This window comes from Hyla sarda, chromosome 5 (assembly GCF_029499605.1).
Source record: "Hyla sarda isolate aHylSar1 chromosome 5, aHylSar1.hap1, whole genome shotgun sequence".
Taxonomy (NCBI): domain Eukaryota; kingdom Metazoa; phylum Chordata; class Amphibia; order Anura; family Hylidae; genus Hyla; species Hyla sarda.
This window is the reverse complement of record NC_079193.1, coordinates 267,843,284-267,861,164: the sequence shown is the minus strand read 5'-3', so window position 1 is coordinate 267,861,164 and position 17,881 is coordinate 267,843,284. Positions and strand designations below refer to the sequence as shown.

The following is a 17,881-nucleotide window of genomic DNA, read 5'->3' as shown; positions in this document are numbered from 1 at the left end:
AAGAAAGAAAAATTGTGGCATTATGGAAACTGCAGGATTGATAGACATGTTAATGATATGCAAAAGTTAAAAAGTGAAAACAAAATATTCAGAACATCTCAATTAATTCAGTGCCGAGTATGAATGCCATGCACAGAACTATCAAGGCAAAACACCTTGTAATGCTATCAATTAATGGTTGTGTAAAAAACAGTCTTCCATGCTGAATGACTTGGACACTCATAAAAATGGCTCCTGGGACACTTTGGAGATGTTGCAATACAACTCGTTCCATGGCCAAATTAATGTTACACTGAGCTGTTAGTGTACCTGGAATGAAGACTAAGGGATCCAGCTACCATATATGCCACTAAACACCATAATCCTGTGAGTAGGACCAGTGTGATATTTCCTAGTGAAGACATTTTAATGGCGTTGCCCACATGGTCACCTGACCAATCTCCAGCTATTATTGCATCAAAGACAAAAGGACAGACCTATATTACAGACTTTATTGCCTTATTGCTTTGCATTACGATATCGTTTGATATAGTGGTGTGAGGTCAACGGAACACCTGTAGCTGGATGTCTGGCTCATAGCCCATTGTCATGCAAGTGCTTTCTGATGTTTTGTATAGACACTATTTGCTGCCCTAGGCTTGGTATGTGATGTTCAATTTCACTCGCAGTACAGAATGGATCACTATGCGCCATTCTTCTAATCTGATGATCCATCAATGCAGAGGTTCATCTCTTGCTGTCATTCTAGCTCATCATTGGTCTCTCAACTACCAGGAAATGCAATGTTGAACAGGGCTGATATATTGGCCCAAGACTGTAATGGTCTGCCGAAGTGTAAAACCAAGGTCTCTCAGTTCAATGATTCTGTCCCTCTCAGTGTGCGACAAGTGGCGATAACTGGCATGTTGTCGCACAATCATACTTTACTGACTTGATTCAATTTCTGGTGTTTCACATGGATGAAAAGATTTGATTTCGATCTGGATTTTATACTACTGAAGCCCCTCCCACATGTTACAGAATGGAACTAGATGCTTAAAGTGTACCTGTCAGATCCCACAAAAAAAATAAAATAAAAATATGTTACTCAGTACCTAATCCTGACCATGTACATCTAATTTTTCTGCCTCTATCAACTATATTTGTTACAAACAAAACCTCTTTTCATTAGCTCACAGTGTTAGAAATCCCTTCAGGGGAAAGGGCCGTGTCCTCCCTTGTGGTGGTGTGAGGTGATTGGTGTGTCTGCTCATGCAGCCTTGTCCATGAGTCATATTTTGTCCCTGACTCATGGAAAAGCCTGATGCTGCTGCAGGACTGGTTAGTGTCCCAGTAGGTATGGGGTCCCCTAGTGGTGGGATTTTCAGGAGGTGTTTTCTTTATAAAATAATCCAAAAATTTTAAACAATCATATTACAAAAAGTCTTTAATTTTCATCAGTAACAACATATAAAAAGTTTTTGGATCAAATAGTGCCCATTTAAACATTTGATCATTTAGAAATCTTAACGACACTTAGTCTATAAATTAGACATTTATGGCATATTTACTGATAATAAATGTGGTTGTAAATGATCAGATAGATGCCCTTGTCCTATGTGCAAATACCCCTTTAGTGTCTCCTCTTTACAAATTTCCACTTGTTTTCCAATCATTAACAAGTTTTTTCAGGTAACAATTATCAGACATAATTTGCTACCAACAAAATTAAAGATGTCCAGCAAAACAAAATTTTGTGTCTGATCACGGGTGGTCTGACCTCTGGGAACCCCGCAATCTCCTGTATGGGACCTCGGCTCGGCCCTGGTTCTGCTCAAGAAAGTGACGTTTCGTATCCAGCAAGTCAGTCAATTCATCTCTGTGGGAGAGGCACAGATACATTGTTTGTGTGCCTCCGCCTCTCCTATAGAGATGAATGGAGGGGCGTGTTTCGACCAGCTGATGTGCTGGGTACGAAACGTGCATTAGCAGAGCTGGGGCTGAGCCAAGGCCCCGTATGGGAGATCCCAGCGGTCCTGTGGATAGGGGATACATTTGGTTTCGCTGGACATCTTCTTTAATATTGGGTTGAAACATGTCCTTGCTTTTATACATACGTGAAAGCTGGGATGGTACCATCTATCCACTTCCATACATTCTCCTCTTCTATGTCATTAAGCCCAATCCAAAAGTTGCCATTTCCAGTAGTTTGCTTCTTAATGAATTGCTATAAAGACAAAACGAAAACATAAGTAACCAGTGACATTATCTCAACCTTAGAATTCAGAAATGTATAATCATTATGAAGGAGATTTATGATTCTTTTAAAACGTATGGCTTTTATAAGACAATTTTTTTTAAACTTACTTTTGCTTACAAGCGACCTATTTATCAAACAGTCGCACAAGCTTGATAAGTAAATCACACGTAAGCAAAACCCGGGAAACCTGCTTACAAAAGCATTTGTTAAAGCAGAAAAGTTTTCCCTTATGTTAAATAGTACCTATCATCAACTAACCTTTCCCTAATCCCCCTCCCCATCTGTCCCTGACTCTAACTATCTCTATCCCTGTATTTACTTATATGTAAAACCCCATAGAAATACCTTTTTAATAGCATCTTCAGTAGCTCTGAGTCCTGGCCGGGCCGTCTTCCGCCCCCTTCTTCCTGTATGCTGTCGCATACAGGTGGAGCACAGAGCAGGGACGGCAGCCTCTGAGTCTCCTACTCTCTGTTTGGCTATACCCATGCCATACAGAGAGGAGGAACGTTGGATTACAGTGCTGCCGTGCCCTCCAGTGATAGGAGCACAGCGCTCGCTCCCATCCGTCTGATTGACAGGCGGGGAGCTGCGCTTAATATGAGATTTAGGACTCGGGCGGCCGTGAGTCCGAAATCACTCAAACAGCCACTCTTAGGGAGACCCCTAGTGGGCAATATTTCAAACCTAAAAAACACAGTAAAGGATTTTTTTTTATACAATCCAATTACAAAATATATATATATATATATATATATATTAAACTATAAAATATAAAAAATATTTTTGATGAGAGGTACTTTTTAATAGCCGAAGTTCTTTATCTACCCTTTATTACCAGTAGTGTTGCTAGAGAGTGACGGGGAGGGGGGCGTACCGCATCAGGTGACACCCTGACTGGCCTGCCTGGCATTAAATGGCTGCACTCCAACTATCCCCCAACAACCCATCCACCCTCTTCAGAAATTAAAAAATTATAAAAACATACTATGCTGCATCATGAATATCCGTACTCTGGAAGCTTTTTTTATTTTTTTATTTTGAGCCCGCATTATGTGACGTTGGTGGGCGGAGTCTTGCGTTGCTGCACTAAGGCCGGAGTTTATGTCAGGAAGGAAGACAGAATAGCACATAAACAGGCACATAAACAATAGTGAAGCCACAAAAAAAAAAAAAAAAAAGGCTCGGTACGTTATCCACCCCAAAATGTGCATGAAGCTGTATTACTATGGATGTTTCTTTTTTTTTTTTTAAGAAAAAATTTTAGTGCCACATATGGGTTATTTACGTAGTCTGTAAAAATTCTTACACAATTATTTTGTGCCTTATTCTATTCTAACACAACATTAATTAAAAAATTTAGTGGGTACGCCAGCATGTACGTGTCCTAAAATTGACAAGGTGTGCAGTGTGTATTTTCAACCTTAAAATTAATTAGTTATTAGTTATATAATAATTTTTTTCTATAATTAACATTAATGTAGTAGCTTTGTTTCATGATGCAGAACAAGAACAGTTGTTAAAGTGGGTGTTAATGTCCTTTTCTGCAGACGTATGCACTTTCTGTAAATCGGGTTGGACCTGGAATACATATGCGACTTTTAAATGGAGATGCAACTTTTTTTTTCTTTATAAATAGCGACTATCGCATTTGATAAATACATGACCACTGCAAAGTAAAAAAAAAAAAAAAAATTACTATGTAAGCAGATTTCAGAAATGTGCTTTGGAATAAGCAAAAATCAAAAAGTCGCAGCATGTATAGAAAAGTCGTACGTGCGCAAGTTTTTACGCAAAAAAAATCTACTACAGAGCTTGATAAATCTCCTTCTATAAGATCACAATGTCAGCCAGAAGGAGATTCAAGGGAATGGCTGCACCAATGCTTGGTTTAATCAGATCTCCTTCTCTTTGTACACTATTTAAAGGGGTATTCCAGGAAAAAAACTTTTTTATATATGTCAACTGGCTCCAGAAAGTTAAACAGATTTGTAAATTACTTCTATTAAAAAATCTTAATCCTTTCAGTACTTATGAGCTTCTGAAGTTAAGGTTGTTCTTTTCTGTCTAAGTCCTCTCTGATGACACCTGTCTCGGGAAATGCCCAGTTTAGAAGAGGTTTGCTATGGGGATTTGCTTCTAAACTGGGCGTTTTCCTGAGACAGGTGTCATCAGAGAGGACTTAGACAGAAAAGAACAACCTTAACTTCAGAAGCTCATAAGTACTGAAAGGATTAAGATTTTTTAATAGAAGTAATTAACAAATCTGTTGATTCTGGAGCCAGTTGATATATATATATATATATATATATATATATATATATATATATATATATATATATATATATGTATAAGTTTCATATTGGAAATTTTCGGCAAATCATGCATTTTTCTGCAGATTTTTTGCTGTGGATTACCCATAGATTTCTCTCTAAAGCATAGAGTAAAATTCACAGTGAAATTCTCTAAATATCACGAGCATGCTCCAGAGTTGAAAGTTGTCCGGGGGTACTTTGAATGTTGGCTTGATGGTCACGTGCTGCCATATTATAAAGCAGTAACAATTTTACACTTTTTTTGCATGGGAATTTATGTGTTTTGCACTATTTTGTAGTTTATATATTATTGATTATTTATTCTCTTATTTTGTACATGCTTTGGGCTGCTGCTATCGAGTCCTAACCATGGGTAGGATTAATGAAGTTTAGGTCCAGGGTGGAGTGCAGTTCTTGTGACATGCCCCTATGTGTACTTGTATTGAACATTATGTGGTTTTTTACATGTTTTTGTGTGTGGTCCCAATCTGGGGGTCAGATCTGGGGGTCATCGGGTATGTATCGGGTTCAAGTCACGAGCCCGCTCCATACACCCTGAGCACACACTAGGTCCATCATGGGCCACAAAGGGGTCAAAAATCTTCTCGAGGCAGCAATTTGCCATCCTTGTGAAGATGCCGCCTGGGTCCAGTGGACCCAGCGGGACCCATTGTAGGGCCGGCCCTGCACATTCCCTATAAATTTTACTACATGCTTATTTTGCTGCTCATGTTGAATTACTCGAATATTTACCATGCTCTGAACAGCACTTACCTGCTCTTCTTTACTTTCTATAATAACTAACTTAGCGCCTTTTTCTTCACAGTACAGCTTAGCATCATCAAAAATATCTTTTCCAATTGAAAAATAGTAACATTTGTCAGTGAAATTCCTCCATTCATACGGACAACCTAGATGGAAGACATATAATATTTGGTAATTTATTGTCTTATCTCTATGCAACTAGAATTCAAGTTGTTTACATATCTGATCATAAACATAGATAACTGAGGATAGATCGGCCGGCAATCTGAGATGAAACAAGGGCTAAAATGTTGATATGCGCAATTCTTTGTTCTTATGAGGAAAAGCAATGCCATTGTATTGCTGCCACATAGCAATTAACAAGTGCACTTGGCCAATCCATCTATATATATATATATATATATATATATAGACAAAGAATAAGTCAGCCAGCACTTTAGTTGATACCAAACTATTATATGGACCTGGCCTACAGGTGCACGCTACTAGGCTAAATATACAGCAACAGAAGAATGCAGCAGCACACTGCCAGCACAAGGATATAGGTGAAACATGAAAATGCAGTTAAAACATGGAGAGCTATACAGCTATGGTGTAATAGATGCAAATGTGAAACTATGAAATAGTGAGGCACTTAGCTCGCAAATTTGTCTCCGCCGGCGGTCAAATAGTTTGGACCGTCCCACCGCGATAAGGTAGCCTCCTGGGACGGACCCTACACTGTGTATATGCCTCTGTGTGAACAATTCAGTAAGCATGGCAGGATCTGGTATAGCTGTATAGCTCTCCATGTTTTAACTGCATTTTCATTTTCATGTTTCACCTATATCCTTGTGCTGGCAGTGTGCTGCTGCATTCTTCTGTTGCTGTATATTTAGCCTAGTAGCGTGCACCTGTAGGCCAGGTCCATATAATAGTTTGGTATCAACTAAAGTGCTGGCTGACTTATTCTTTGTCTGTATTGCACATACGGGGGAGTGGCTACCTCCATGTTGGCCTTGCACCCCACCCACCTCTATCAGGTGTGTATATAAGGTGTCTTGGATGTTCCAGACCCTGCCATGCTTACTGAATTGTTCACACAGAGGCATATACACAGTGTAGGGTCCGTCCCAGGAGGCTACCTTATCGCGGTGGGACGGTCCAAGCTATTTGACCGCCGGCGGAGACAAATTTGCGAGCTAAGTGCCTCACTATTTCATAGTTTCACATTTGCATCTATTACACCATAGCTGTATAGCTCTCCATGTTTTAACTGCATTTTCATGTTTCACCTATATCCTTGTGCTGGCAGTGTGCTGCTGCATTCTTCTGTTGCTGTATATATACATATATATATATATATATATATATATATATATATATATATATATATATAAAAGAAGGCCTGATTCATTGACTCATCAATGCCCAGCCGAAACCCTTGGACCTAGAAAGCTGAATTTTTTCACAGGTGTTGTTTTTAAGACATAGACGAGGAATAAGAAAGAATTTTTCAAAATTCATCCTTAAGGGGGTAAAAAAAGGGGTTGAAAGTTTGTATAGAAGTCTGTCATTTTTGAAGCTAGACGCATGAAACTTTGTTTTTTAGGCTAACAATTAGAAATAAAGAAACACATGTTTTAACATTTTCTAAAATTCCACCCCTGAAGGGGTGAAACGGTTGTTCAAAGTTTGTATGAATTAACCCCTTGCCGCAGAACGCCGGGTATATCCGGCACTGCGGCACGGGAGGGTTATGAAGCGAGCTCAGGAGCTGAGCTCGCATCATACCTGCTCGGTCCCGGCTGCTATCAGCAGCCAGGACCCGTGGCTAATGCCGGACATCGCCGTTCCGGCAGATGTCCAGCATTAACTTTTTAGACGCGGTGATCAAAGTTGAAAGAATTTGGGTTGTTTGGATGCCCGTAGACTTTACCCAGAGCGACCTCATTACTATAGGATTGTAAAAAGTAGATCTATGTTACCCCAAATTTCACGCGAGCAAAGCCACGGGCAAAAGCTAGTGTATGTATGTTTTCAAGATACTGTCTCATGTGTTTAATATTAGTAAACAGACTGTAGAAGGGAAATAATGAGGCTGATATATATTCACACTGTGTTTGTGCTTACATTTAACGTATATGTTTTATACATATACTTATATGTTGAAGGGGCTGAATGCCATACAGCAGAATCTGTTTTCCCTTGACTTACATTACAAAAAAGATACATTGGGGGAGATTTATCATTGAGTTTACCCCTTTTTCTTGTGTATTTTTTGCGCATAAATTTGCGCAGTGACTTTCATTGCATCTTTTTTGTGCATCTTTTTTGGTAGAGCAAAAAGCAAGTACTCTATTTTTTTGTGTATTGTGGAATGCATTCTACAGTGGATACTAATTTATTATTTGTGTTTTTTTTTTTGTTTAGACGCATATTTTTGCGCAAAAATACACCATCAAAAAGACACATAGGAAAGTGTTCTACCGAGACAGCCGGGAGATGTAGGAGCCATCCCTCAACATTGCTAAACTACAACTACTCCCACCATGGGACAGAGTCTGTCCCATGATGGGAGTAGTTGTAGTACCGCAGCGCTGAGAGACGGCACTTGCACATCCCCCTGGCTGTGGGACTATTTTGGGACATTTAGGACTACTAAACCCATCAAGGACAGACTCTGCGCATGATAGGAGTTATAGTCCATGGGCTGAGGGGGAGATCGCACTGGGTCCTTCTCCAGAGACCCGCTGCCATCCACATTTAACTGTAAAAGCCGGCGGCACATGCGGCTACACTTCGCTCTTCGCCGGTTCCTGTGTAAGATGTCACATTTCATAATCGCTCTGATTGGTGAATAGCTATTCACCAATCAGAGCTCCAGAGCGGTGATTATGAATTATGAGCGGTGTATACAGGAGCCGGCGGCGAGCGCAGTGTAGCCGCATGTGCTGCCGGCTTGTTAACTTAATAAATGCGGATCGCAGCGGGTCTCAGCAGAATGACCTGCTGTGATCTGCAACTCAGCCCCTGGACTATAACTCCCATCATGGAAGGAGTATGTCCATGATGGGAGAAGTAGTCTTAAAAGTCCCACAGCCGGGGGATGTGCAAGTGTCATCCCTCAGCGCTGCGGTACTACAACTACTCCCATCATGGGACAGACTCTGTCCCATGATGGGAGTAGTAGTCCAAGGGAAGAGGGACAGATCAAGCTACACAATCCAGGCCTGACTCTGTATGCGTTCTGCATAATGGGATCAGAGCTTTTCTGGCAGTGTGACTTCAGCCGTTGCTTAACTACAGCCCCCATGATGGGAGTTGTAGTTTAGCAACAATTGGAGGCTCCCTGTTTATGAACACACTGCATTATGTGCACTCTCCCCAGGGGAGAGCGCAAAACATGTACTAACCCATATTTCTTATTTTTCTTTTCTTCTCAGTTCAGATACCTGAATGCAGAGGACTATTGTCAGATTCAGTGGACTGCGACGATGACCAGCATTTTTTTAAATTTCAATAAAATGGTTAACGAGGGCTGTGGGGGAGTGTTTTTTTTAAATAAACATTTTTTTTCAATGTGTTGTGTTGTTTATAATTGAATTTTCAGGCTTAGTAGTGGAAGCAGTCTTGTAGACAGAATCCATTACTAAACGGGCTTAGCGCTAGCCCCAAAATCAGCTAGCTCTAAGAGTGCTTTCACACTATAAAAATGTACCCGTTATGAATGCCCATTATAAAAAGAGGGGAAATCGGCAGTTATAAGGCCGGTACAAAATCACTAACGGCTATTAGAAAATCCCATTATAGTCTATGGGATTTTTCGAATAGCCGTTTTAATCCATTATCGCCCGTTATTAATAACGGACGTTATTTTGTGACGGGTGAATGAACGGGAGAAATAGTGCATTCCCCACAGCCCTCATTAACCCTTTTATTGACATTTTAAAAAACGCTGTTCATCATCGCAATCCGCCGAATCTGACGTAGTCCTCCGCACTCACATATCTAAAATGAGAAGAAAACAAAAACAATAAAACTACAACCATTTCTGTGATTTCTACACTATCAAAAAGCTGGTGTGAAATTTTTGATGTAAACTGGACTCTCACCCCTTTGAAAATATCATGTAAAGCAGACAATATACGTGGACACGCCCACTTTTACAAAACTGATGTGAACAGTGTAAACCGCAGCACAACGCTCCTTGAAAATATGGTCGATACTTTTCGTGCACTTTTTTTTGGCACAAACTTCTCTGAGAATCTCCCCTATGTGTACTTTATAAAGATTTATGATTTTATTATTGTGCAGAGTTTTCTTCGGCACACACTCCTGCTCCGGCACTTCTAGCTATGTGAGCAGTGTACTGCGGGAAAATGCCACAGCTCTGTAAAGTGTGAAGTGCACGGTAGGGCAAGGGAGGGGGGTTCTATATTTGCACAAAATTTATCAAAGGAGTGCACAACTTTTGTAAATCTTGAGCAAGAGTGTAAATTAGACAAGCAGTGCAAACGGGTAGATCTGTGTCTACAATAGACACCTAATGATAAATCTCCCCCAATGTGTCTTTTTTTTTTGCTGCATAAAATTGAGTAATCCACTACGCTTTTGTATATAGCAAAAATAAACGTAATAAAACAAAAACAGTATAGGGGAAACACTAACACAGTGTAAAACCCAGCATAACAAACTAAACTTATACTAGATAGTCTAGATAGATAGATTTTGGCACACTGTCAGTAAGATGTAGTGTTCATGACAAGCCCCTCCCTAGCCAAGCCACACCCCTTCCTCTCACATCACCTTGTCAAGGAAGGCCAAAACTGCCAAAAACACATAATAAATGCAGCACATAAGTAATTCAATGAATACAAAATTAATTAAAAATAAAGGTAGCATAAATCATGTAATTATGTAAATGGATGCAGAATCCTGGCACATTTTCAACAGTAAATATTTCCTATTTTCAGTAGCCACCCACTACTGATAATGTGATGACTGCTCATTCTGTTTCAATCTGTACTGCAAAGCTTGACAAGTCAGTTTCAGAAAACAGGATGCATCATCCATACTAACAAATGCTAAATATATATAGTTACTCCACAGACCAGATTTATCAATCAGTCCAAAACCAAAACTTAAGTGATTTGCCTGCAACCAATCACAGTTCTGCTAGTTTATTTCTTAACTACCTCTGGTAAATCAAAACTGAGCTGTGATTGGCTGCTGTGGGCTAATGACTCCAGTAAATTTTGGCCAATATGTTGATTTGTAAGTATTGTCTGCAATTTATTTTCACATACCTGGCACTTGTGGATTTATTTCAAGTTCAGGTGTGGAGAAATCATGAAATGATAGTAATCTTGCGGCATCTCCTGGAGGTCCAGGTGGTCCTCTAGGTCCTGGCAAACCTGGTAATCCAGTTACGCCTGGTGGTCCAGGTGCCCCCCTAATACCAGGAATTCCAGGTTCACCAATAATTCCTTTATTCCCTTGTGGACCTGAAGGACCAGGAGGCCCTGGTGGTCCATTTGTTCCAGGTGGTCCTGGTAAGCCTGGGTCGCCTTTAGGTCCTGGTTCACCACTTTTTCCTGGGGAACCCCTTTGCCCTTTATTTCCTTGTGGGCCCTTTGAACCTCTTGATCCCTTTTCTCCTGGAGGGCCAAATGGTCCAGGGATTCCTTTTTCACCAGCAGGTCCTGGCAACCCTGGTTCTCCTTTGTCCCCAGTCTGTCCCTTTGGTCCAATAGGTCCCATGGGACCAAGAGGTCCTCTTTCACCCTTTGGTCCTCTAGGACCTGGCGGTCCTATAAAAAGTATTAAAAAAAATTAGGCATTCATTATCCACAAATATATATATAAAGCGAAGTACAGTCAACTATAACTTGAAAATTTGCAACAGATAAGTACACGGTTTGATCCTTATTATTATTCTGCAGGGATTACTTTGACACTGTACATGGCGAATTGTCTGGGGGTGAAAACAGAAATGCAAAAACTGCAAACAGTGATAATTGTGCTCAACAACACAAACATAAACATACACTGCTCAAAAAAATAAAGTTACACAATGTAACTCCCAGTCAATCACACTTCTGTGAAATCACACTGTCCACTCAGGTAGCAACACTGACTGACAATCAATTTCACGTGCTGTTGTGCAAATGGAACAGACCACAGGTGGAAATTATAGGCAATTAGCAATACACCACCAATAAAGGAGTGGTTCTGCAGGTGGTGCCCACAGACCACTTCTCAGTTCCTATGCTTCCTGGCTGATGTTTTGGTCACTTTTTAATACTGGCGGTGCTTTCACTCTAGTGGTAGCATGAGATGGAGTATACAACCTACACAAGTGGCTCAGGTAGTGCAGCTTATCCAGGATGGCACATCTATGTGAGCTGTGGCAAGAGGGTTTGCTGTGTCTGTGAATGTAGTGTCCAGAGCATGGAGGCGCTACCAGGAGACAGGCCAGTACATCAGGAGATGTGGAGGAGGTCATAGGAGGGCAACAACCCAGCAGCAGGACCGCTAACTTTGCCTTTGTGCAAGGAGGAGCAGGAGGAGCACTGCCAGAGCCCTGCAAAATGACCTCCAGCAGGCCACTAATGTGCATGTGTCCACTTAAATGGTCAGAAACAGACTCCATGAGGGTGGTATGAAGGCCCGACGTCCACAGGTGGGGGTTGTGCTTACAGCCCAACACCGTGCAGGACGTTTGGCAACACCAAGATTGGCAAATTTGCCACTGGCGCCCTGTGCTCTTCACAGATAAAAGCAGGTTCACACTTAGCACATGTGACAGACGCAACAGAGTCTGGAGACGCTGTGGAGAATGTTCTGCTTCCTGCAATATCCTCCAGCATTACCGGTTTGATGGTGGGTCAGTAATGGTGTGGGGTGTCATTTCTTTGGGGGGCCGCACAGCCTTCTATGTGCTTGCCAGAGGTAGGCTGACTGCCATTAGGTACCGAGATGAGATCATCAGACCCCTTGTGAAACCATATGCTGGTGTGGACCTGGGTACCTCCTAATGCAAGACAATGCTAGACCTCATGTGGCTGGAGTGTTTGAGCAGTTCCTGCAAGAGGAAGGCATTGATGCTATGGACTGGCCTGACCATTCCCCAGACCTGAATCTGATTGAGCACATCTGGGACATCATGTCTTGCTCCATCCACACACGCCACGTTGCACCTCAGACTGTCCAGGAGTTGGCGGATGCTTTAGTCCAGGTCTGGGAGGACATCCCTCAGGAGACCATCCGCCACCTCATCAGGAGCATGCCCAGGCATTGTAGGGAGGTCATACGGGCACGTAGAGGCCACACACACTACTGAGCCTCATTCTGACTTGTTTTAAGGACATTACATAAAATTTGGATCAGCCTGTAGTGTGGTTTTCCACTTTGATTTTGAGTGTGACTCCATTTCCAGACCTCCATGGGTTGATAAATTTGATTTCCATTGATAATTTGTGTGTGATTTTGTTGTCAGCACATTCAACTATGTAAAGACAAAAGTATTTCATACGATTAGTTCATTCATTCAGATCTAGGATGTGTTATCTTAGTGTCCCCTTTATTTTTTGAGCAGTGTAGTTGCAAAAATATTTACTGGGTAAAAAGATCTTTTACCTAAATGTATTGACACACTTATTCAAAATTTTAACACTCTTATGTTAAAATCATACATATTTCTAGACTTTCCTTCAAATTACATGGCATTTTAGACATTAAACTTTATCAGACTCACCAGAGGTAATAACGACAAGGGCTCATTAAGAAATTAAGTTTTGGAGGAAGCTTTAGACAATACTTTTATAAATCCTGCTTTATTAACCCTTCCAGTCCCACCAAATTGAAAATTATATTTTCCTTCTCATCACTTCTATTAGCATTCTTAGGCTACACAGTTTTTTTTAATGCTTTTTCTTATAGAGTATTACTATTAGTAAAGCAGAAATGATTGCCAAAGCTTGAAATTCTAAAAATTCTCAATTGTTGATAGTGGCTATAATAAAAAATGATATCAAATGGCAAGCTTTCGATACTACCTAGCTCTCTTAATCAGGCATGGTGTTCTAGAATATGTGAAGAGTCACACACACACACACACACACACACACAAAATGACACAGATACTGTGTGGTAGACAAGTGATGTAAAGCATAAGCATCAATATGTAGAGATGAAAAAATATCTGTAGCACTAAATAGTTAAATCTATGCCTGAGAAATATACATACATAGTCTTAAAGATGAAGTCTCATGTACAATTAGTTTTTTTCTGTAATGCTTAGGCTGCAGGACTCACTTGCCATCACTCCTCTGGTGTCCTGGTATCTCACTGCGCTCTTCTGCAGCCGTCTTCTTTCTGGTCCAGCCGTAAACAGTATGTCACAATGCCTGTCAGCAAATCTCAGTTGCAGCAATATCTTGCCTAGGCCATCGATAGGCTGAGCGGCAGTGTGATGCATTGAGCCTAGTCGCTCAGTCGCCGGCATAGGCGGGACACCGCTGCGCCCAGCGATTTACCGACAGGCATTGTGACGTGCTGACCACATCCGGACCAGGAAGGAGAAGCGGTGGAGGAGCGGAGCTAGATACCGGGACACCAGGGGAGCAATGGCAGGTGAGATATCTCTTTTAAATTCTCACTATTTGTCATCATCTTTTCAGTTAGTTATTAAAAGGCATTACTACTGTGGACTTTCACCTATTTAAACTTTTTAAATTGTCATTTTGAGTTGCTAACCTGTTTTCAGAAGACTTTTCTACTGAGGTGGGATGTTGACCTACCAGACATTCATTGCATATCCTGTGAATATTCCATAATTATCTGTATGTGGAATAACCCTGTAAGCCAGTGTGGTAAATTGAAAATGCTGTGACTTACATTTATCTTTGTCTCAATATATTTAGAAATGAACAGACCAACAATTATACAAGTTGTAGCATTTTAAACATTTCATTTTCAGATTTACGCTTCATAAAAATGGGCATTTAGAACAGTTAAGCCATAGTTCATGGTGACTTCTCTACCAGCTGCTTCAAAATATTTTTACTGCACTGCATAACTAAATAAATGCTATAAACACTCTATGAAGTTATCAAAGTTATGATTGCTTCTTATGTGTGATAGTAAGAAACTGTTTCAACATTCTTAATTTAATCTGAAAACCAATAAAATTAAACTAGAAACATTTGTCTAAAAGAAAGTAAATATGATCCTACCTTGCAATATGGTGAAATTCTTTATTAGTTGTCCATGCTTGGAATCCACCAACTTCATTTCTTCCATGATTATTGATAAGTTGGCTACTTCATTGTCTAGTCTTTGCCTCATTATATCCTGTTGACTCCTGAGGGAAGAAGTGTCTAGCTGAATACTGGAGATAGAATTATTCAGCTGAATTAAATCTTCTGTGTGTTTACTCAGCGTATCAGTGCAAGTTGTTCTTACATCATTGAGATTACTAGTCAGCGTCCTTAGGTGATGGGCAGTGTAACTAATATTGGTAATAATACCTACTATATCTTCCTCAAATTTCTGGAAACGCTCTTCCAAATAGTTGAATTTGGCATATGTCCTATTCTCATATTCTTTATGATAATCCTGGATATCCTTTAAGTTTTGTTCATTTCCTTGAGCAGTCATAGTAATGTTTTCAACCTGAATACCAAGATTGTTGAGCTGGTTGCTCATTTCTTCTACAGTCTCATTGTTGGCCTTCACAAGAGCTGAGTTATTTGTTGCAATGTTTTGTAGGTTCTGGACTCTCTCTTTTAACCAGTCCGTATCCTTCCGAGTTTGAAGAACAGCTTGTTGAAGGCTTTGAAAATCATTCTTGATACGTTGAATAGCTTGGCTGGTATCGTCCACAGACCTCTGCAAAGTGCTTATAACAGTCCTTTGCTGGGTCTGCGTCAGGTTTAGGTTACTTATACTCATAGTAAGTATGTTGCTTGACTGCATTTGGCTTTGAAGATTTGTCTGCAGACTGCTGGTGTCCTGCTGTAAACTGGAAACATAATTGTTATATACCTGTAATGTCTGATTGACTCCATTGATCATCAGAGAGTTATTGTCTAAGGCACTTTTCATTTGGCTTTGTTTGGCATCTAGAAGGTCACCAGCTTCTTGGAGCTTCTCCATGGTATCTTTGTTTCTGCTACTTTTTTCTGTGATCTCACGTAGCTGTTTATATATGGCTGTAATATCTGACCTCACACTGTTGAGTTCTGTGTTAGTGTTGACTGACTTTTTTCCAGCTTGATCATCTGCAAAATATATACCATATGGTAGGAAGTCATTCACTATCACATTGGCAATGTTATCATATATTTATCTGCCCTACATGAACTTAGGTTTTGTTTCAGTGACTCATTCTGAAATGTTTTCCAATCACCCGATGAAAAGCTATTAAAAAAGAAAGTCCCCAGAGACTAAAATTCAACATCCAAGAAAATCTGTGCATATGGATGGAAAACGGGAAGATTTGGCAAATACGTTTGTTATATAACAGAGTTTATAATCTGATGCTTATTCTGTTTTTATTATTTAGAAATCATGAAGGAAAGTAGACAAATAGATATATCCATCTGTATCTCCATTCAAAAGCCTCATAATCCCACTCAATCAATTATGGGATTCTATAATATGATTTAAAACCACAACTTGGTTTGAAAGACTTAAGAGTAACTTTTTGGATGTTTTGCTTTTAAGGATGCTTCAATAAATGTTATTGTTTTTATCTTCATCATGTGCTGGATACCAATCTGTACTCTGGTGAAGTTTTGGAAAACCTTTGTGTCAACACAGAAACATGCATCCTTACAAGCAGATTGTAATAAATATATCCACATGGTCAGCTTTATTTTTATGGTGCATGTTTGGCAGGGTGTCCACATTGGTCACCAGTGGTTTTATACACCTAACAAAGCATTTGGACAAATTTATTAAAGGGGTACTCCGGTGGAAACCTTTTTTAAATCAACTGGTGCCAGAAAGTTATACAGATGTGTAAATTACTTCTATTAAAAAACTCTTAACCCCTTAAGGACTCAGCCCATTTTCACCTTAAAGGGCTACTCCGGTGCTTAGACATCTTATCCCCTATCCAATGGATAGGGGATAAGATGCCTGATCGTGAGGGTCCTGCCGCTAGGGACCCCCGTGATCTTGCATGCAGCACCCCAGTTAAAATCAGTCCCCGGAGCATGTTCGCTCCGGGTCTGATTACCGGCGACCACAGGGGATAAGATGTCTAAACGTCGGAATACCCCTTTAAGGACGCAGTCAATTTATTTTAGCGTTTTTTTCTTTTCCTCCTCGCCTTCTAAAATTCATAACTCTTTTATATTTCCATTCCCAGATCCAAATGCATAGGGCATAGCACTGATCAGTATTATCGGTGTTCTTCTGCTCTGGTCTGCTGGAAGGCAGATCAGTGTAGAAGACCCGGGGAGACAGACTGAGGCAGGTGAGGGGACCTCCGTCCGCCATCTTGGCTGATCTGATGCTTGTGGCAGTGCCACGGGCGATGAGATCAGCCATTACAAGTGCCGCATTGCCGCAGATGCCGTGATCTATTGATCACGGCCCCTGAGGGGTTAATGGCAGACATCAGCGCAATCGTTGATGTCTGCCAATACTGGGTGACAGCCGCCGGGACCCGCCAGGAATGAAGCGAGCGCAGCTCCTGTGCTCGTATCACAGCCGCGCCGTAAATGTACGGCACTATGCACTAAGATGCGCTATGCAGTGCCGTACATTTACGGCGCATGTCCTTAAGGGGTTAATCCTTACATAGCTGCTGTATACTACAGAGGAAATTCTTTTATTTTGGGATTTCTTTTCTGTTATGACCACAGTGCTCTCTGCTGACACCTCTGTCCATTTTAGGAATTGTCGAGAGCAGCATATGTTTGCTATGGGGATTTTCTCCTGCTCTGGAGAGTTCCTGACATGGACAGAGGTGTCAGCAGAGAGCAGAAAAGAAATCAAAAAGAAAATAATTTCCTCTGTAGTATACAGCCGCTAATAAGCACTGGAAGGATTAAGATTTTTTAATAGAAGTAATTTACTTTCTGGCATGAGTTGTGTAACGGAGCTGGATGTGGATCCTCTAACCTGTGTGGCAGATGACTGGGACTGTATCGGGGAGCGGAGTCTAAGGTGCCACTGATCTTTACCAGAGCCTGCAGCTGACACCCAGATTGCTACCCCCGACACGGCTCGACCACACAGGTAGCTGGGCAAGGCGAGGTAGCGAAGGATAAGGCAGTAGCGTAGTCAAACGTAGCAGAAGGTCAAGGCAGACGGCAAAGGTGCCGAGTCTAATAACGTAGCCGAAGGTATGGATACACGGGTAAGGCTAACAGTCTATAGGGATGCTTAATCTCAGCCTAGGGGCACTGAAGATCCTGCAGGGAAGTGTGGGAGGTGCATAGACTTATAGGATGGTGTCAGGTGTACACAATAATTATGGGCGTGCTGGCCCTTTACATTTTTGAGCTCCAGCGCGCACTCGCCCTAAGGGACTGGGACGTGCGCGCCGGAGCTGAGACACAGCAGA

The 17,881-nt window shown here is 41.0% G+C and overlaps 1 protein-coding gene across 3 annotated transcripts in view; it reads right to left on the bottom strand.

The window, feature by feature from the left end:
• COLEC12 (collectin subfamily member 12) overlaps positions 1-17,881 on the bottom strand; it is a 201,301-nt gene that overhangs the window by 21,601 nt on the left and 161,819 nt on the right. For all 3 annotated transcript variants that reach the window (XM_056521675.1, XM_056521676.1, XM_056521674.1), the window contains exons 5-8: positions 14,538-15,584; positions 10,608-11,111; positions 5,329-5,465; positions 2,097-2,206 (exon numbers count right to left, since the gene is read on the bottom strand). In XM_056521675.1, the coding sequence (XP_056377650.1) occupies positions 2,097-2,206; positions 5,329-5,465; positions 10,608-11,111; positions 14,538-15,584 (1,798 nt within the window). The remainder of the gene's footprint in view (positions 1-2,096; positions 2,207-5,328; positions 5,466-10,607; positions 11,112-14,537; positions 15,585-17,881) is intronic.